Source organism: Oncorhynchus nerka, linkage group LG6, assembly GCF_034236695.1.
Source record: "Oncorhynchus nerka isolate Pitt River linkage group LG6, Oner_Uvic_2.0, whole genome shotgun sequence".
In the NCBI taxonomy this organism is placed as follows: domain Eukaryota; kingdom Metazoa; phylum Chordata; class Actinopteri; order Salmoniformes; family Salmonidae; genus Oncorhynchus; species Oncorhynchus nerka.
The window spans coordinates 73,704,902-73,726,758 of record NC_088401.1 but is presented as its reverse complement, the minus strand read 5'-3'; the positions used below and the strand labels follow the sequence as shown (position 1 = coordinate 73,726,758).

Here is a 21,857-nt window from a genome sequence, read left to right as displayed (position 1 = left end):
GTACATCTGTGTGTGTGTTTACTCTGCTAGCTTAGCAGACATTCTGTACAGCTGTGTGTGTGTTTACGCTGCTAGCTTAGCAGACATTCTGCACATCTGTGTGTGTGTTTACGCTGCTAGCTTAGCAGACATTCTGTACAGCTGTGTGTGTGTGTTTACTCTGCTAGCTTAGCAGACATTCTGTACATCTGTGTGTGTGTTTACTCTGCTAGCTTAGCAGACATTCTGTACATCTGTGTGTGTGTGTTTACTCTGCTAGCTTAGCATACATTCTGTACATCTGTGTGTGTGTTTACTCTGCTAGCTTAGCAGACATTCTGTACATCTGTGTGTGTGTGTTTACTCTGCTAGCTTAGCAGACATTCTGTACATCTGTGTGTGTGTGTGTTTACTCTGCTAGCTTAGCAGACATTCTGTACAGCTGTGTGTGTGTGTTTACTCTGCTAGCTTAGCAGACATTCTGTACAGCTGTGTGTGTGTGTTTACTCTGCTAGCTTAGCAGACATTCTGTACATCTGTGTGTGTGTGTTTACTCTGACATTCTAGCTTAGCAGACATTCTGTACATAGCTGACATTCTGTGTGTGTGTTTACTCTGCTAGCTTAGCAGACATTCTGTACATCTGTGTGTGTGTGTTTACTCTGCTAGCTTAGCAGACATTCTGTACAGCTGTGTGTGTGTGTTTACTCTGCTAGCTTAGCAGACATTCTGTACAGCTGTGTGTGTGTGTTTACTCTGCTAGCTTAGCAGACATTCTGTACATCTGTGTGTGTGTGTGTTTACTCTGCTAGCTTAGCAGACATTCTGTACAGCTGTGTGTGTGTGTTTACTCTGCTAGCTTAGCAGACATTCTGTACATCTGTGTGTGTGTGTTTACTCTGCTAGCTTAGCAGACATTCTGTACATCTGTGTGTGTGTGTTTACTCTGCTAGCTTAGCAGACATTCTGCTAGCTTAGCAGACATTCTGTACAGCTGTGTGTGTGTGTTTACTCTGCTAGCTTAGCAGACATTCTGTACAGCTGTGTGTGTGTGTTTACTCTGCTAGCTTAGCAGACATTCTGTACATCTGTGTGTGTGTGTGTTTACTCTGCTAGCTTAGCAGACATTCTGTACAGCTGTGTGTGTGTGTTTACTCTGCTAGCTTAGCAGACATTCTGTACAGCTGTGTGTGTGTGTTTACTCTGCTAGCTTAGCAGACATTCTGTACATCTGTGTGTGTGTGTTTACTCTGCTAGCTTAGCAGACATTCTTAGCTGTGTGTGTGTTTAGCTTAGCAGACATTCTGTACATCTGTGTGTGTGCTAGCTTAGCAGACATTTTACATCTGTGTGTGTGTGTTTACTAGCTTAGCAGACATTCTGTACATCTGTGTGTGTGTGTTTACTCTGCTAGCTTAGCAGACATTCTGTACAGCTGTGTGTGTGTGTTTACTCTGCTAGCTTAGCAGACATTCTGTACAGCTGTGTGTGTGTGTGTGTAGCAGACATTCTTACATCTGTGTGTGTGTGTTTACTCTGCTAGCTTAGCAGACATTCTGTACATCTGTGTGTGTGTGTTTACTCTGCTAGCTTAGCAGACATTCTGTACATCTGTGTGTGTGTGTTTACTCTGCTAGCTTAGCAGACATTCTGTACAGCTGTGTGTGTGTAGCAGACATTTTACTGTGTGTGTGTGTTTCTGCTAGCTTAGCAGACATTCTGTACATCTGTGTGTGTGTGTTTACTCTGCTAGCTTAGCAGACATTCTGTACATCTGTGTGTGTGTGTTTACTCTGCTAGCTTAGCAGACATTCTGTACATCTGTGTGTGTGTGTTTACTCTGCTAGCTTAGCAGACATTCTGTACAGCTGTGTGTGTGTGTTTACTCTGCTAGCTTAGCAGACATTCTGTACATCTGTGTGTGTGTGTGTTTACTCTGCTAGCTTAGCAGACATTCTGTACATCTGTGTGTGTGTGTGTGTGTGTTTGTGTGTGTTTCTGCTAGCTTAGCAGACATTCTGTACAGCTGTGTGTGTGTGTTTACTCTGCTAGCTTAGCAGACATTCTGTACATCTGTGTGTGTGTTTACTCTGCTAGCTTAGCAGACATTCTGTACAGCTGTGTGTGTGTGTTTACAGCTGTGTGTGTGTGTTTACTCTGCTACTAGCTTAGACATTCTGACTGTGTGTGTGTTTATTCTGTACAGCTGTGTGTGTGTTTACTCTGCTAGCTTAGCAGACATTCTGTACATCTGTGTGTGTGTGTTTACTCTGCTAGCTTAGCAGACATTCTGTACATCTGTGTGTGTGTGTTTACTCTGCTAGCTTAGCAGACATTCTGTACATCTGTGTGTGTGTGTTTACTCTGCTAGCTTAGCAGACATTCTGTACATCGGTGTGTGTGTTTACTCTGCTAGCTTAGCAGACATTCTGTACATCGGTGTGTGTGTTTACTCTGCTAGCTTAGCAGAAGGGACAGAAGACACAGCAGGGACAGAAGAGGTCCAAAAGAGGCCTTTGATTTATCGGATATAGTACCCATACAGTGAGGGAAAAAAGTTTGATCCCCTGCTGATTTTGTACGTTTGCCCACTGACAAAGAAATTATCCATCTATAATTTTAATGGTAGGTTTATTTGAACAGTGAGAGACAGAATAACAACAAAAAAATCCAGAAAAACGCATGTCAAAAATGTTATAAATTGATTTGCATTTTAATGAGGGAAATAAGTATTTGACCCCTCTGCAAAACATGACTTAGTACTTGTTGGCAATCCCAGAGGTCAGACGTTTCTTGTAGTTGGCCACCAGGTTTGCACACATTATCATTTCTTTGTCAATGGGCAAACGTACAAAATCAGCAGGGGATCAAATACTTTTTCCCCTCACTGTACTGCAAGGCTCTTACAATCACAATCTCTCTCCATTGGTCTAGTGAGTCAGTCAATGCCTTGGAAGAGACTGGTAGTGGTTAAATTCCTCTTCTCTCCCTTCTCATTAAGTCCTCCTCTCCTCCTTCTCATCCCCCCTCTCTTGTCCTCTCCCCTCTTCTCATCTCCTCTCCTCCTTCTCCTCCTCTCCTCTCCTGACCTCTACCTTCTTCTCTCCTCCTCTCAGAAGGCTCCCCTGGTGTCCCTGAGAGAGAGAATCAACCTCTTTGTGTCTCTAATTTGAGACACTTTAATGAGATTCTTAATTGGTGACCTTTAGAGAAGGGAGCCGACGGTGGCACAGTTCATCAGAGCTCTCTCTCTGGTTGGAGCTGGACAGAGCTAGTGACACTGTTCAAGACACACTATCGACCCACCCCTCCCTCAGCGCAGTTCACATAAGAGTGGACAGAGTTTAGGCCATAGGTCCAGCCTTCCTGGTGAATGTGTTTTCTTTTGCTGGTGTTCTCTGTTTAAACTAACTCCTCTCTGCAGTGTTCATAGTATGACTGTCATAGACATTGGAGTTCGCTAAAGCTCTCAGATCTGGGACCTAGCTATGTTAATAAAGAGCACTGCAGTGCCGTCAGACAGTTTTCACATCCCTTGACTTTTTCAAGATGTTGTGTTACAAAGTGGGATTAAAATGGATTAAATTGTCTTTTTCTTTGGTCAACGATCTACACAGAATACTCTGTAATGAAAAATTATAACATTTGTGAAACATTTATGAAAAATAAAACAAATATTTCTTGATTAGATAAGTATTCAACCCCCTGAGTCAATACATGATAGAATCAACTTTGACAGTGATTACAGCTCTGAGGTCGTCTCTAAGAGCTTTTCACCCCCGGATTGACAACACTTGCCCATTATTCTTTTAAGAATTCTTCCTTGTTAGAACACAATTTTCATGTCTTGCCATAGATTTTCAAGCAGATTTAAGTCAAAACAGGAACAATCACTGTCTTCTTGGTAAGCATCTCCAGTGTAGATTAGGCCTTTGGTGTTTTAGGTTATTGTCCTGCTGAAAGGTGAATTCATCTCCCAGTGTCTGGTGGAAAGCAGACTGTTTTCCTCTAGGATTTTGCCTGTGCTTAGCTCCATTCTGTTTATTTTTTATCCTGAAACACTGCCCAGTTGTATTATTTCAATCAAATGAAAGCATAAAATGTTTGCTTTATTAACAAGGAATAATGAGTAGAACATGTTGCTCATTCGATGTTGTCAGCATCTGGGTCTTACCTTGAAACGTGATAGTTATTTTCACTCTGTCAATTGGGTTAATATTGTGGAGTAATTACAATGTTGTTGATCCATCCTGAGTTGTCAACCTATCACAGCCATGTAACTGTTTACAAGTCACCATTGGCCTCGTGATGAAATCCATGAGCGGTTTCCTCCCTCTCCGGAAACTGAGCAAGGAGGACGCCAGTATCTCCAATGTAATTCATCATTTCACCACGCTCAAAATGTATATTTAATGTCTGCCTCACCCCACCCCCACCCCATCTACCAATAGGTGCCCTTCTTTGCGATGATTTGGAAAACCTCCCTGGTCTTTGTCATTGTATCTGTGTTTGAAATTCACTGATTGACTGAGGGACCTTACAGATAATTGTATGTGTGGACTACAGAGATGAGGTAGTCATTACAAAATCATGTTAAACACACACTCCATGACTTGTTAAGCAATTTTTTACTCCTGAACTTATTGACTCAAGACATTTCAGCTTTTCCTTTTTAATTCATTTGTTAACAGTTAGAGAATATTTTTTTTGCCACTTTGAGTATTCTGTGTTGGTCAGTAACAAAAACATCTCAATTTGATCCATTTGAAACTAAATGTGGACAACGTCAAGGTGAATTCCTTCTGAAGACAGTGTAGAATAACTTCACGTCTTCATGAGTTCATCCTTTTTGGTTCTCTAGTTCTGAAGTATTTTAGTACCACTTCTGTCCCACTGTAAATGTGTAACGTACAACTAGTGTAACTGAAAGAGCAGGACTAGGGAACCGTCTCTGTTTGGGACTGGTGTGAAGTATTCAATGACAGCTGACTTAGTGTTCTGTGAAGACATTGATCATGAAAGAAGAGAACTTATTTAGTCCTGTTTTATCTGACTGACTGACAGACAGAGGGACTCCCTGGGTGGGGAGTGTATTGGGACACACACACACACACACACACACACACACACACAGGTCTCTATGAAAAGAGTCTTTATGCCAATGGCGCTTCCTGGTTTAAATGAGGGATAAATATAACACACATTCACTTTTTTAACTATTACACAACAACAATAACAAACTCTAAAAGTTGAAGACAAACAATCACAGAGAAGAGTGTTTATCAGAAAACATTAGCAACCTTTTCAACAGTGTCACGTTCTGACCATCGTTCTTGTGTGTTTTTCTTGTTTTAGTGTTGGTCAGGACGTGAGCTGGGTGGGCATTCTATGTTGTGTGTCTGGTTTGTCTATTTCTATGTTTGGCCTGATATGGTTCTCAATCAGAGGCAGGTGTTAGTCATTGTCTCTGATTGGGAACCATATTTAGGTAGCCTGTTTTGTGTTGGGTTTTGTGGGTGATTGTTCCTGTCTTTGTGTTTGTGGCACCAGATAGGACTGTTTCGGTTTTTTCACGTTTCTTGTTTTGTAGATTGTTGTATTTTCATCTTTATTAAAGATGTACAAAACTAACCACGCTGCATTTTGGTCCGCCTCTCTTTCACCAGAAGAAAACCGTTACAAACAGTAGTACAGTACTATGACCACCCTGTCAACTCCCTGGGATGATGCTCTGTCAGTCTCACTGTTTTATCTCATTTCATGTAATCTAAAGGTTCTCTAAGACAACATGTAAAAGTGGTACCAAGAAAACCCTACTGAATTGGGGAAAACCAAAAAGTGTCAATACAATAATAGACTGGAGCTTGCAGGGGCGGACTGGGACACTAATTCAGCCCTGGCATTTTATCCACACTAGTCAAATCACTTTGAGCGCCCGATTGTTTTTCTACATCAGATATATCCATTGTATTTCTACTTCAGATCTACCTGTATTTCTAAGTGGGTTACCTACCTGGGTGAGATGTCACATCCCTGCTGCATGAAGGCTCCCAGGGAGAACCAGAGAGAGTTGAAGATGCCAAACTCATTGGTCTGTTCCTGATTCTGCTGGTTCTGGCCTGGCTGACCAGGGCTCTGCCCTGACTGTAGCCCAGCACCGGGCCCTGTCGGCTGGGTAGGGGTCTGGGGGTCGGCCCCCTCCTCATAGTCCTCTGCGTGCCACTCGTAGGGGCTGAAGCGGCTCACCAGGAACAGGACCACACTCACACCGATGTAGGCGAACACGATACACATCCAGATCTCATAGGCCAGCGGGTCCAAGAAGGAGAAGACACCTGGTTTAGACTTGGTGGGCTTCTTGATCATGATGGAGATACCCAGAGACATGAAGGGCTTGGAGAAGTCGATCACCTCCTCTCGGACCAGGGTGATGGTCAGCGGGGCCACCGCCACGTCTGCTTTCTGGAGGAGAGAAGAGGTGAGGGGGAGGAACATAAGGATAGAGAAAGTAAGGGAAGTAGGGAGGTAGAGAAGGAGGGAAGGCGACAAAGACGTAGAGAGGAAAGGAGGGATGCATGAGAGAGAGGTAGGGAAGGAGTGAGGGCGGGAGAGGGAAAGAGAGACATGTTAGAGAGGTAGGGAGGTAGGGATGTTAGAGAGTTGGGAGGGAGAGAGGGCGGGGGAGGGAAAGAGAGACAAGTTAGAGGTAGGGAGGGAGAGAGAGAGGTAGGGATAGGGAAAGAGAGACGTGTTAGAGAGGTAGGGGGAGGGAAAGAGAGACATGTTAGAGAGGTAGGGGGAGAAAGAGAGACGTGTTAGAGGTAGGGAGAGAAAGAGAGACGTGTTAGAGGTAGGGAGAGAGAAAGAGAGACATGGTAGGGAGGGAGGGAGGGATGTTAGAGAGTTGGGAGGGAGAAAGAGAGACGTGTTAGAGAGGTAGGGAGAGAAAGAGAGACGTGTTGGAGAGAAAGAGAGGTAGGGAGAGAAAGAGAGACGTGTTAGAGAGGTAGGGAGAGAGAAAGAGAGACATGTTAGCAATAAATATTTGAGTTGTGCTGTCACCTTGACCCTGAGATTATAATTAATGGCCTTTTTTGTAGGTACATTTTTCTTTAGGACAAATCAAGTCTGACATTTTAAATTGGAAATGACAAACTTTAGAATCCTTTATAAACTTAAATACAGTTTGCATTTCCTGCCATGCAGGAAAATTATCAACAACAAAAGAGTGATCAAATGAAGATCCTACATCTGCAAATAAAAACACTTTACTACATCCGGAAATAGAGCTAGATACTCTGACATAGACTGACCAAGTAAATCCAGGTGAAGGAGGACAACGAAGGAGAGAAAATACTGCAAATACTGCAAACTGAGTGTACAAAACATTACAAAGTGCTCTTTCCATGACATAGACTGACCAAGTAAATCCAGGTGAAAGCTATGATCCCTTATTGATGTCACTTGTTAAATCCACTTCAATCAGTGTAGATGAAAGGTAGGAGACAGGCTAAAGAAGGATGTTTAAACCTGGGACAGAATTGAGATTAATTGTGTATGTGTGCCATTCAGAGGGTGAATATTGAAGTGGCTTTGAATGGGGGTATGGCAGTAGGTGCTAGGATCACTGGTTTGAGTCAAGAACTGCAATGCTGACCATGTATAGTACCAGTAGTATGACAAAAACTTTTTTTACTGCTCTAAATACTAGGGCTGTCCCCGATTAAAATAAAATATTGGTTTACTGAAAGTGATTGGTCAAAATGTTTAAACGTGTATTTTTCCATATATAGACACACCCTTTGTGTTTTAATAAAATCAAATATATGCTTGTCTGTTTGATGAAATAAGACACACATTACTCAGGAGGGAAGCAGAGATCAAGATCAAACCTGACCGAGCATCCTCCTTCCGCTACTGCTGGCTTTCGCAGATTCTCCCATTACTCTCCTGAAGTTGTGCATCGCCAATTTCTCTTACCCTTTCTACCGATCTGCATGCCAGTTATGGTTTTCATATGCACGTTTACGTGGAACAGTTTCTTTTCATTTATAATAACGCCTTAGTATCTCAAAATCATTGTCATGTGGTTAATCAAAATTCTATCCGAATCGAAATAAAAAATGATACAAACCTAAAAAGTAACTTATATGTAACAATTGCCTAGATAAATCAATAAAGCCAACAAATAAAAACATTGCGGCCTGCAGGTAGAAAATATACTGATAAAAAATAAATATACTATAAATCACATTCACTCTGCACTGAAATTCAAACACTGTATCAACTTGGACCCACCCAAGGCTTGCTTTAGGATCACTGGTTTGAGTCAAGAACTGCAATGCTGCTGTTTTCACACTCAACAGTTTCCTGTGTGTATCAAGAATGGTTCACCAATCAAGGACATCCAGCTAACTTAATACAACTGTGGGAAGCAGTGGAGTCAACATGGGCCAGCCTCCCTGTGGATCTCAATATCAGGAAGGTGTTCCTAATGTTTGGCATACTCAGTGTCTATACAGCATGAGGCTGTACACATACAGAGCTTTTGTTAAAACCTGTTGCGACTCTAGGGGGATTATTTTCATTTTTGGGAGAAAAAAAACGGTCCCGTTTTAAACAGGATATTTTGTCAGGGCAAGATGCTAGAATATGCATATAATTGACAGCTTAGGATAGAAAACACTATAAAGTTTCCAAAACTGTAAAAATATTGTCTGTGAGTATAACAGTACTGATGTTGCAGGCGAAAGCCTGAGAAAAATCCAATCCGGAAGTGCCTTCTGTTTTGAAAGCGCTGCGTTCCAATGCGTCCCTATTGAGCAGTGAATGGGCTATCAACCAGATTACTTTTTCTACGTATTCCCCAAGGTGTCTACAGCATTGTGACGTAGTTTTACGCATTTATGTTGAAGAATACCCGTAGGCGGATACATTGCGCAAGTGGTCACCTGATGCTCCCAGAGAGATTATCGTGTAAAATACAGAGGTAGCCATTACTCCAATCGGTCCTACTGAAAAACTAATTGTCCTATGGATATATTATCAAATAGATATTTGAAAAACACCTTGAGGATTGATTATAAACAACGTTTGCCATGTTTCTGTTGATATTATGGAGCTCATTTGGAATATTTTTCACCGTTTTCGTGACTGCAATTTCCAGGAGATTTCTCAGCCAAACGTGAAGAACAAACTGAGCTATTTCGCCTACAAAAATAATATTTTTGGAAAAAAGGAACATTTGCTATCTAACTGGGAGTCTCGTGAGTGAAAACATCTGAAGCTCAACAAAGGTAAACGATTTAATTTGATTGCTTTTCTGATTTCCGTGACCAAGTTACCTGCTGCTAGCTGGACAAAATGCTATGCTAGGCTATCGATAAACTTACACAAATGCTTGTCTAGCTTTGGCTGTAAAGCCTATTTTGAAAATCTGAGATGACAGGGTGATTAACAAAAGGCTAAGCTGTGTCTCAATATATTTCATTTGTGATTTTCATGAATAGGAATATTTTCTAGGGATATTTATGTCGTTGCGTTATGCTAATTAGTGTCTGGCGATGATTACGCTCCCACATGCGGGATGGGGAGTCACTAGAGGTTTTAACTAATCAGGAAACACTCAAATTCTGACCTTGATCCCCTGTATACCCAGTTCTCCTCCCGTCACACCCACACCCATCTATCTCTCCATAGCATCACAAAGGCCTGTTCTTCTCCCCTCACACCCACACCCATCTATCTCTCCATAGCATCACAAAGGCCTGTTCTCCTCCCCTCACACCCACACCCATCTATCTCTCCATAGCATCACAAAGGCCTGTTCTTCTCCCCTCACACCCACACCCATCTATCTCTCCATAGCATCACAAAGGCCTGTTCTTCTCCTCTCACACCCACACCCATCTATCTCTCCATAGCATCACAAAGGCCTGTTCTCCTCCCCTCACACCCACACCCATCTATCTCTCCATAGCATCACAAAGGCCTGTTCTCCTCCCCTCACACCCACACCCATCTATCTCTCCATAGCATCACAAAGGCCTGTTCTCCTCCCCTCACACCCACACCCATCTATCTCTCCATAGCATCACAAAGGCCTGTTCTCCTCCCCTCACACCCACACCCATCTATCTCTCCATAGCATCACAAAGGCCTGTTCTTCTCCCCTCACACCCACACCCATCTATCTCTCCATAGCATCACAAAGGCCTGTTCTTCTCCCCTCACACCCACACCTATCTCCCATAGCATCACAAAGACCCCTTTAAGAGCAGAGATCAGTGCCATGGTGTGAAATGGGTCCTCTTTGTTACAAATCATTTTCCTATGGAAATTGTGTGTCTCTGTGGGCAGATTGCAGTTGCAGAGATGGGACAGGACATTTCCAGTTGTTCTTCAGTTACGGTAAATAAACGTAACCTCCCCGTCACCTTCTCTCTCCACCAGGGATAGAGAGAGAGAGAGAGAGAGAGAGAGAGAGAGAGAGAGAGAGAGAATGTTTCCCATGCCAATAAAGCCCCTTGAATTGAATTGAATTGAAGAGAGAGAGAGAGAGAGAGAGAGAGAGAGAGAGAGAGAGAGAGAGAGAGAGAGATGTAGAGAGAAAGATTAAGTGAGGGAGGGTGTGAGAGTGTGTCCACTGTATCCTAAGCTTTATAAATTGTTGATTGTTGGAAACTAATTTCCTGTGAAAAAAAAAACATAATTTCTTTAAAAAGGACTACCATGTTTTGCAGATGGTATCAGAGAACATTATAGTGTCAGAAAGACAAATTGTGCGGTGTCATCGTCATAAAAATAGAATGTGACAAATATGAATGTTAACCACCTCCATAAATGTTATGAGCACTTACTAACCCTCTTATAAGCTCTAATAACCACCTTATGAGCACTCACCCCGTACACCAGCTCTCCAACCATGCCGTTCCACATCTTGGTCTCGGAGTCTCTGGCTCCATATTTCCCATCTGAGACCACCTTCAGTTTGTAGTGGTATCCAACGTGCTTGGCAATCTCAGCCGCTAGCTCCACGATGTAACCCTCGTACTTATCGTTCCCTGACAGCTGATCATGGTTCTTCTTCAGCATCACGTATGGGGATTCCTGTAGGAGAAGGGAGGGCAGATGCACTCAGGGCTGGGGTCAATTCCATTGAAATTCCAATTTAGGGAGTACACTGAATAGTTTTTTGGGGGGGAATTAGATTTATTTTCTGAATTGACTCAAATTAAAATGGAATTGAACTCAAGCCTGGATAGAGTTCCAATACTTTTTATTTAACTACGCAATTCAGTTAAGAACAAATTCTTATTTACAATGACAGCCTAGGAACAGTTTTTTACCTTGTCAGCTCGGGATTCGATTTAGCAACCTTTTGGTAACTGGCCCAAGGCTCTAACAACTAGGCTACCTGCCACCACATTAAAGGTAATTATAAACCGTGTGGTTCGAGCCCTGAATGCTGATTGGCTAAAAGCTGTGGTATATCAGACCATGTATAGTACCAGTAGTATGACAAAAACTTTTTTTACTGCTCTAAATACTAGGGCTGTCCCCGACTAAAATAAAATATTGGTTTACTGAAAGTGATTGGTCAAAATGTTTAAACGTGTATTTTTCCATATATAGACACACCCTTTGTGTTTTAATAAAATCAAATATATGCTTGTCTGTTTGATGAAATAAGACACACATTACTCAAGAGGGAAGCAGAGATCAAGATCAAACCTGACCGAGCATCCTCCTTCCGCTCCTGCTGGCTTTCGCAGATTCTCCCATTACTCTCCTGAAGTTGTGCATCGCCAATTTCTCTTACCCTTTCTACCGATCTGCATGCCAGTTATGGTTTTCATATGCACGTTTACGTGGAACAGTTTCTTTTCATTTATAATAACGCCTTCGTATCTCAAAATCATTGTCATGTGGTTAATCAAAATTCTATCCGAATCTAAATAAAAAATGATACAAACCTAAAAAGTTACTTATATGTAACAATTGCCTAGATAAATCAATAAAGCCAACAAATAAAAACATTGCGGCCTGCAGGTAGAAAATATACTGATAAAAAATAAATATACTATAAATCACATTCACTCTGCACTGAAATTCAAACACTGTATCAACTTGGACCCACCCAAGGCTTGCTTTAGCGAACTTGCAACATGATATCAAATATTCAGGGCCCTCAGTTTCCTGCTCCAGTGAGGTCGGGACAGATACAGCTGCAGGCTATTTTACGCAAGGAATAAGAGCTCATCAGGTAGACCTATTTTATTCCACTGGATCAGAGCATGACATTTTTCCCTTTCACGCTGAGTGGTTATCGAAAGGGAAAGAGCTGGAAAGATTTTCAAATACATTGAGGAACTATTGTCATTCTCAGTGGATGGAACAGTCGTTGTTTGCTCGCTGTTTGAGGTGAAGAAAACATGACATTGAGAAGCTCCACAGCTCATTAGTGGTGGTGCGTTAAGCCAATCAGAAATACTATCAGTTCCCCAAATGGGCACATTTATATGCCTACATTTGCATACAGGCCAGGTAGCCTATTGGTCTAATTCGTAATCAGGTGCGTAATCAGGTGTGTATCCTCACACAACATTGACAGAAGCGCTCCAAATAAAAGACAATGACTAAATTGAAAAAACTGAAATGGAATGAAATAAAACAAACTTGTTTCTCACAAATGTAGCATAGGTTGTGGGCTCTGCAAACAACGTGTCCACTCTGACAAGGAGAACGGTAAAAGACTGGAATAATAATATACTGAATGCATTAACAGAAATAACCATAACCAAACAAACATTGTAGATTAGAAATTATAGGAATGAATAGTAAATGTAGGCTACTACTGGTGATATGTAATGGGGAATTGATAGATACTAACAATCAAGGCAAACAATTCACACATTGAAGTTAAGAAACAATGAATGTGCACAAATTAGCAGGAGAGAGTGCATTCTGGAGAGAGATGTGCATTCTGGAGAGAGATGTGCATTCTGGAGAGAGAGTGCATTCTGGAGAGAGATGTGCATTCTGGAGAGAGATGTGCATTCTGGAGAGAGATGTGCATTCTGGAGAGAGAGTGCATTCTGGAGAGAGATGTGCATTCTGGAGAGAGATGTGCATTCTGGAGAGAGAGTGCATTCTGGAGAGAGAGTGCATTCTGGAGAGAGATGTGCATTCTGGAGAGAGAGTGCATTCTGGAGAGAGATGTGCATTCTGGAGAGAGATGTGCATTCTGGAGAGAGAGTGCATTCTGGAGAGAGATGTGCATTCTGGAGAGAGAGTGCATTCTGGAGAGAGATGTGCATTCTGGAGAGAGATGTGCATTCTGGAGAGAGAGTGCATTCTGGAGAGAGAGTGCATTTTGGAGATAGATGTGCATTCTGGAGAGAGAGTGCATTCTGGAGAGAGAGTGCATTCTGGAGAGAGAGTGCATTCTGGAGAGAGAGTGCATTCTGGAGAGAGATGTGCATTCTGGAGAGAGATGTGCATTCTGGGGAGAGATGTGCATTCTGGAGAGAGAGTGCATTCTGGAGAGAGATGTGCATTCTGGAGAGAGAGTGCATTCTGGAGAGAGAGTGCATTCTGGAGAGAGATGTGCATTCTGGAGAGAGAGTGCATTCTGGAGAGAGAGTGCATTCTGGAGAGAGATGTGCATTCTGGAGAGAGAGTGCATTCTGGAGAGAGAGTGCATTCTGGAGAGAGAGTGCATTCTGGAGAGAGATGTGCATTGTGCAGCCACACTCCCTTTCTTCTTGGACTGTGTCATCCCCGCGGACTCCACTATGGATCAGTCTCAGCCTCCGCAATGGATTAGTTCACTGAGATGGGCGCGAATAAGACAGGTGTCTCGTGTGCAATGACATTTTAAAAATATATATTGTGACTGCTCGACAACAAAAAAACATGCACCAAATACGTGCACCAAACAATCGACCAGTTAACTAATTGGGGTCAGCCCTACTAATTACGTTGGTAACCAGGTTATAATAGCAATATGGCACATCAGGGGTTTGTGGTATGTTGCCACCATACCACGGCTAAGGGCTGTATCCAGGCACTCCACCTTGCATCATGTTTAGAACAGCCCTTAGCCGTGGTATATTGGCCATATACCACACCCCCCCAGGCCTTATTGCTTAAATATAGGACGGATTGATACAGGTTAGTACCAGGGAGTATGATGATGTGGAACATGATCTAATGTAGAGCATTCCTGTTAACCTACAGGCAGGATGTGTCACACCCTGATCTGTTTCACCTGTCTATGTGATTGTCTCTACCCCCCTCCAGGTGACGCCCATCTTCCCCATTATCCCCTTTGTACTTATACCTGTGTTCTCTGTTTGTCTGTTGCAAGTTCATCTTGTTTGTCAAGTCAACCTGTCGTTTTTCATCATAGCTCCTGCTTCTCCCCAGTCTCTATTTTTCTCGCCCTCCTGGTTTTGACCCCGGTCTATCCAGTCTCTGAGCCTGCCTGCCGGACCACTCTGCCTGCCTGCCGGACCACTCTGCCTGCCCCTGACCCTGAGCCTGCCTGCCTGCCGGACCACTCTGCCTGCCCCTGACCCTGCCTGCCGGACCACTCTGCCTGACCCGACCCTGAGCCTGCCTGCCGTCCTGTACCTTTCCCCCACTACTCTGGTTATCGACCCCTGCCTGCCGGACTACTCTGCCTGATCCGACCCTGAGCCTGCCTGCCGTCCTGTACCTTTCCCCCACTACTCTGGTTATCGACCCCTGCCTGCCGGACCACTCTGCCTGATCCGACCCTGAGCCTGCCTGCCGTCCTGTACCTTTCCCCCACTACTCTGGTTATCGACCCCTGCCTGCCGGACTACTCTGCCTGATCCGACCCTGAGCCTGCCTGCCGTCCTGTACCTTTCCCCCACTACTCTGGTTATCGACCCCTGCCTGCCGGACTACTCTGCCTGACCCGACCCTGAGCCTGCCTGCCGGACTACTCTGCCTGATCCGACCCTGAGCCTACCTGCCGTCCTGTACCTTTCCCCCACTACTCTGGTTATCGACCCCTGCCTGCCGGACCACTCTGCCTGATCCGACCCTGAGCCTGCCTGCCGTCCTGTACCTTTCCCCCACTACTCTGGTTATCGACCCCTGCCTGCCGGACTACTCTGCCTGATCCGACCCTGAGCCTGCCTGCCGTCCTGTACCTTTCCCCCACTACTCTGGTTATCGACCCCTGCCTGCCGGACTACTCTGCCTGACCCGACCCTGCCTGCCGGACTACTCTGCCTGATCCGACCCTGAGCCTACCTGCCATCCTGTACCTTTCCCCCACTACTCTGGTTATCGACCCCTGCCTGCCGGACCACTATGCCTGCCCCTGACCCTGAGCCTGCCTGCCGTCCTGTACCTTTCCCCCACTACTCTGGTTATCGACCCCTGCCTGCCGGACTACTCTGCCTGATCCGACCCTGAGCCTGCCTGCCGTCCTGTACCTTTCCCCCACTACTCTGGTTATCGACCCCTGCCTGCCGGACTACTCTGCCTGATCCGACCCTGAGCCTGCCTGCCGTCCTGTACCTTTCCCCCACTACTCTGGTTATCGACCCCTGCCTGCCGGACTACTCTGCCTGATCCGACCCTGAGCCTGCCTGCCGTCCTGTACCTTTGCCCCACTACTCTGGTTATCGACCCCTGCCTGCCGGACTACTCTGCCTGATCCGACCCTGAGCCTGCCTGCCGTCCTGTACCTTTCCCCCACTACTCTGGTTATCGACCCCTGCCTGCCGGACTACTCTGCCTGATCCGACCCTGAGCCTGCCTGCCGTCCTGTACCTTTCCCCCACTACTCTGGTTATCGACCCCTGCCTGCCGGACTACTCTGCCTGCCCCTGACCCTGAGCCTGCCTGCCGTCCTGTACCTTTCCCCCACTACTCTGGTTATCGACCCCTGCCTGCCGGACTACTCTGCCTGATCCGACCCTGAGCCTGCCTGCCGTCCTGTACCTTTCCCCCACTACTCTGGTTATCGACCCCTGCCTGCCGGACTACTCTGCCTGACCCGACCCTGAGCCTGCCTGCCGTCCTGTACCTTTCCCCCACTACTCTGGTTATCGACCCCTGCCTGCCGGACTACTCTGCCTGACCCGACCCTGAGCCTGCCTGCCGGACCACTCTGCCTGATCCGACCCTGAGCCTGCCTGCCGTCCTGTACCTTTCCCCCACTACTCTGGTTATCGACCCCTGCCTGCCGGACTACTCTGCCTGCCCCTGACCCTGAGCCTGCCTGCCGTCCTGTACCTTTCCCCCACTACTCTGGTTATCGACCCCTGCCTGCCGGACTACTCTGCCTGATCCGACCCTGAGCCTGCCTGCCGTCCTGTACCTTTGCCCCACTACTCTGGTTATCGACCCCTGCCTGCCGGACTACTCTGCCTGCCCCTGACCCTGAGCCTGCCTGCCGTCCTGTACCTTTGCCCCACTACTCTGGTTATCGACCCCTGCCTGCCGGACTACTCTGCCTGCCCCTGACCCTGAGCCTGCCTGCCGTCCTGTACCTTTCCCCCACTACTCTGGTTATCGACCCCTGCCTGCCGGACTACTCTGCCTGATCCGACCCTGAGCCTGCCTGCCGTCCTGTACCTTTCCCCCACTACTCTGGTTATCGACCCCTGCCTGCCGGACTACTCTGCCTGATCCGACCCTGAGCCTGCCTGCCGTCCTGTAGCTTTCCCCCTCTACTCTGGTTATCGACCCCTGCCTGCCTTGGCCTGTCATTTGCCTGCCCTGTTGCCGTAATAAACATTGTTACTGCGACACAGTCTTCATCTGGGTCTTACCTTCAAACCTGATAGGGTGAACAGTGATGACAGAGAGTCTGGGGGTTGTAAAATAGGATCCCTATAGCAGTCGTAAGGGAAGACATGTTGCAGAATCACGTGCACAAGTTGTGCTTTTATTTAGGTCCACAGTTGACGATGGTGGTCCAGACGTTAAATTGACAATATATACAAAATTATAAAAAGTGTATGTTTACAAATGTATCGATAACTTCTTCATGAAAAGAAAACGGCTTGGAGCAGGCAAATTTGCCCATTCCATTCAGACTCAGGTCGGGGTATCAGGCTCTCGTCAGCCTCCCCTCACAATAAGCAAGATTAATCTGGCAAAATAGCCTCAAAACAGGAGGTTGTATTATTTTAGGCCCTTAACTGGTATTCAATGTAAAATGCATAATCCAAAATCATTAATTAAATCGTATGTTAGTAATTTTATAGAATGATCTTCTACCTCATGATTCTTGCAAATGTGTATGTGGACTTGAAACATTGTGCCCACAGGATTGGAAATGGTAAGTGAAATGCAACAATATTGTACCAAAATGAAACAACATTTCTACAATGCTGCTATAAACATTAAGGAATGAAATTTAACACTAGTGATTATTGTAAATTCACGTGGAATATAGATCTAACAGAAATGTAGGCTAGTTTATCATGGCGAAACATTAACAAACATTTAGAATGTGGAAACAAAAGCGCTCTGAAATTGCAAGTTTGGAGAGCTCACTAGTTGACTGTCTAGTGAGTCAATGGGATTACTACCACAGGGATTCCTACCCTATTCTAAGGAGAGGGAGATCAGCTCATTTGATAAGGAAGTACAGATAATGTAGCCATGGTTTTTATAATCAGAAATACACTATATATACAAAAGTATGTGGACACCCCTTCAAATTAGTGGATTCGCTTATTTCAGTCTCACCTATTGCTGACAGGTGTATAAAATCGAGCACACAGCCATGTAATCTCCATAGACAAACATTGGCAGTAGAATGGACTTACTGAAGAGCTCAGTGACTTTCAACGTAGCACCGTCATAGGATGCCACCTTTCCAACAAGTCAGCTTGTCACATTTTTTGTGCTGTTATTGTGTGCTGTTATTGTCAAGTGGAAACGTCTAGGAGCAACAACGGCTCAGCCGCGAAGTGGTAGGCCACACAAGCTCACAGAACAAGACCACCAAGTGCTGAAGCGCGTTGTGCATAAAAATCACTACCGAGTTCCAAACTGCCTCTGGAAGCAACGTCAGCACAATAACTGTTCGTCGGGAGCTTTATGAAATGGGTTTCCATCTCTAAGCAGCCGCACACGAGCCTAAGATCACCATGCGCAATACCAAGCGTCGGCTGGAGTGGTGTAAAGCTTGCCGCCATTGGACTCTGGAGCAGTGGAAATGCGTTCTCTGGAGTGATGAATCACACTTCACCATCTGGCAGCCCAAATGGATGAATCTGGGTTTGGCGGATGCCAGGAGAACGCTACCTGCCCCAATGCATAGTGCCAACTGTAAAGTTTGGTGGAGGAGGAATAATGGTATGGGGCTGTTTTTCATGGTTCGGGCTAGGCCCCTTAGTTCCAATGAAGGGCAATCTTAATGGTACAGCATACAATGACTTTCTAGACAATTCTGTGCTTCCAACTCTGTGGCAACAGTTTGAGGAAGGCCCTTTCCTGTTACAGCATGACAATGTCCCGTGCACAAAGCGAGGTCCATACAGAAATGGTTTGTCGAGTTCGGTGTGGAAGAACTTGACTGGCCTGCACAGAGTCCTGACCTCAACCACATCAAACACCTTTGGGATTAATTGGAACACCGACTGCGAGCCAGGCCAAATAGCGCAAAATCAATGCCCAGCCTCACTAAAGCTCTTGTGGCTGAATGGAAGCAAGCAATGTTCCATTATCTAGTGGAAAGCCTTCCCTTATTTACATAAGTATTCATACCCTTTGCTATGAGATTCAAAATTAAGCTCAAGTGCATCCTGTTTCCATTGATCATCCCTCAGATCTTTCTACAATGTCATTGGAGTCCACCTGTTGTAAATTCATTTGATTGGATGTAATTTGGAAAGGCACACAACTAACTATATAAGGTCCCACAGTTGACAGTGCATGTCAGAGCAAAAACCAAGCCATGATGTCAAAGGAATTGTCTGTAGAGCTTCGAGACAGGATTGTATCAAGGCACAGATTTGGGGAAGGGTACCAAAAAATGTCTGCAGCATGAAAGGTCCCCAAGAACACAGTGGCCTCCATCATTCTTAAATGGAAGAAGTTTGGAACCACCAAGACTCTTCCAAGAGCTGGCCACCATCAGAAAGGTGACCAAGAACCTGATGGTCACTCTGACAGAGCTCTACAGTTCCTCTCTGGAGATGGGAGAACCTTCCAGATGGACAACCATCTCTGCAGCACTCAGTAAAAGGCACATGACAGCCCACTTGGAGTTTGCCAAAAGGCACCTAAAGACTCTCAGACCATGAGAAAAAACAAGATTATCTGGTCTGATGAAACCAAGATTCAGCTCTTTGGCCTGAATGCCAAGCATCACGTCTGGAGGAAACCTGGCACCATCCTTACAGTGAATCATGGTGGTGGCAGCATCATGCTGTGGGGATGTTTTTCGGTGGCAGGGACTGGAAGACTAGTCAGACTAGTTTTTTTTACCCCGTTTTTTTCTCCCCAATTTCGTGGTATCCAATTGGTAGTTACAGTCTTGTCTCATTGCTGCAACTCCCGTACAGACTCAGGAGAGGTGAAGGTTGAGAGCCATGCGTCCTCCAAAACACAACCCAACCAAGCAGCACTGCTTCTTGACACAATGCCCATCCAACCTGGAAGCCAGCCGCACCAATGTGTCAGAGGAAACACCGTACACCTGGCGACCTGGTCAGCGTGCACTGCGCCCGGCCCGCCACAGGAGTCACTAGTGCGCAATGAGACAAGGATATCCCTGCCGGCCAAACCCTCCCTAACGACGCTGGGCCAATTGTGTGCCGCCCCATGGGCCTCCCGGTCATGGCCGGCTGCGACAGAGCCTGGGCTCGAACCCAGAGTCTCTGGTGGCACAGCTAGCACTGAGATGCAGTGCCTTAGACCACTGCACCACCCGGGAGGCACAGAGAGATCCTTGATGAAAACCTGCTCCAGAGCGCTCAGGTCCTCAGACTAGGGCGAAGGTTCACCTTCCAAAAAGACAACGACCCTAAGCACACAGCCCAGACAAAGCAGGAGTGGCTTCAGGACAAGTCTCTGAATGTCCTTGAGTGACCCAGCCAGAGCCCGGACTTAAACCCGATCGAACATCTCTGGAGAGACTTAAAAATAGCTGTGCAGCAACACTCCCCATCCAACCTGACAGAGCTTGAGAGGATCTGCAGAGAAGAATGGGAGAAACTCCCCATCCAACCTCCCAAGTGACAGCTTGAGAGGATCTCAAAAGAATGGGAAAAATCAAACAGAGCTGTAGGAGCAGAGAAGTGTGTGCATCAACAAACCAAGAAGAATCAACGCTGTAATCGGTGTCAAAGGTGCATCAACAAAGTATTGAGTAAAGCGTCTGAATACTTATGTAAATTAAATATATCTGTTTTTTAGCAAACATTTCTACAAACCTGATTTTGCTTTGTCATTTGGGGTATTGTGTGTAGATTGGTGAGGAAAAAAATATTTCATTTTAGAAAAAGGCTGTAACAAAATGTGAAAAAAGTCAAGGGGTCTGAATACTTTCCGAATATCTGAGATTTTTATTATGGCATCACCGTTGAGATTTTCTGTTAGGGATTTTTTATTCAGAAAATACCCTTCACATCACGTGAAAGATTTCTGTGTTAGTGACAGAGAAGTGATGGAGATGTAACCTGTTGTGCCACAAACATTTATGCAGCTGCTACTTAGACAGATTAAACTATAGAAAATAACACCTGGCAACCAGGTTCTTTATCATCGAATCCATAGGCCTTTCAGAGAAGGTAAATGATTAATTTAGGTTTACAATACCGTTAAAATATTGGCACATCGAAGATCAATATTGGATGGATTTAATAGGAGCTCGTACCAGAACATACATAAGTAGCTGTCATATTTGCAAAGAGGGACTTTGGAATAATGTAATATCCATACACAGCCCTGGGGAGGTCAGACAAAAAATGTTACCAGCTCATAAAGTTTATCACCACTTTTCTCAAGATGAGACCATAGATGTGATGTATGCTTCATATATTATATTATTCAGGAGAATTGACAAAGTAGCAGCTAAACACAGCAATGGAATAGAATGGAGCTACTAAAGCCTTGTTCTATTGAGGATCTCTCCTGGGGAGGTATTTCAATAGGATGGTTCATGTTTGATCATTAAGCCACACGCACGGTGGAATAATAATTGCTAATAGGCCTACGATTAAACCATGAAAGATCATTAGACAATTGATCTTTATAAATCATTATATTATCACTACCATGGAGCAGACCTACAGTTAGTCAGTTACACAATTAGCTATTTCATGATTACATATCATTAGACTGTATGGCCCTTCCACAACCATGGAGTAATATTCAACCCAGAAAGATCATTATATTTGATCATTATGGAGGTACCGCCTGTCGGTGAGCCTGGGGGTTCATTATGTGGACATCACAAAGACACCTGGTGAACCAGGTGACAGGTTTATTAGTGGCCCACGCACTGTGTGTGTGTGTGTGTGTGTGTGTGTGTGTGTGTGTGTGTGTGTGTGTGTGTGTGTGTGTGTGTGTGTGTGTGTGTGGGTAGAGCAGGCAATCACTGCCAGCCCACCTCTATTCTGAGGGGTTATCCTATTCCTGTTCTACCAGCCAGACAACCAATTGGACCTTTTCAGAGATATTGGACATCCTGGCAAGATTACAACTGACATGACACCTGAGGCCTCTCTCTCTCTCTCTGTGTATGTCTCTCTCTCTCTCTCTCTTTCTCTCTCTCCATCCCTCTCTGAGTGTCTCTCTCTCTCTCTCTGTGTATGTCTCTCTCTCTCTCTCTCTCTCCATCCCTCTCTGAGTGTCTCTCTCTCTCTCTCTCTCTC

General features: G+C 45.1%; 1 protein-coding gene across 1 annotated transcript in view; it reads right to left on the bottom strand.

The window, feature by feature from the left end:
• Positions 1–21,857, bottom strand: part of LOC115122397 (glutamate receptor 1-like) — a 141,087-nt gene that overhangs the window by 57,340 nt on the left and 61,890 nt on the right. Inside the window, exons 8-9 of the mRNA XM_065019862.1 lie at positions 10,882–11,088; positions 5,993–6,441 (exon numbers count right to left, since the gene is read on the bottom strand). Coding sequence (XP_064875934.1) covers positions 5,993–6,441; positions 10,882–11,088 — 656 coding nt within the window. The remainder of the gene's footprint in view (positions 1–5,992; positions 6,442–10,881; positions 11,089–21,857) is intronic.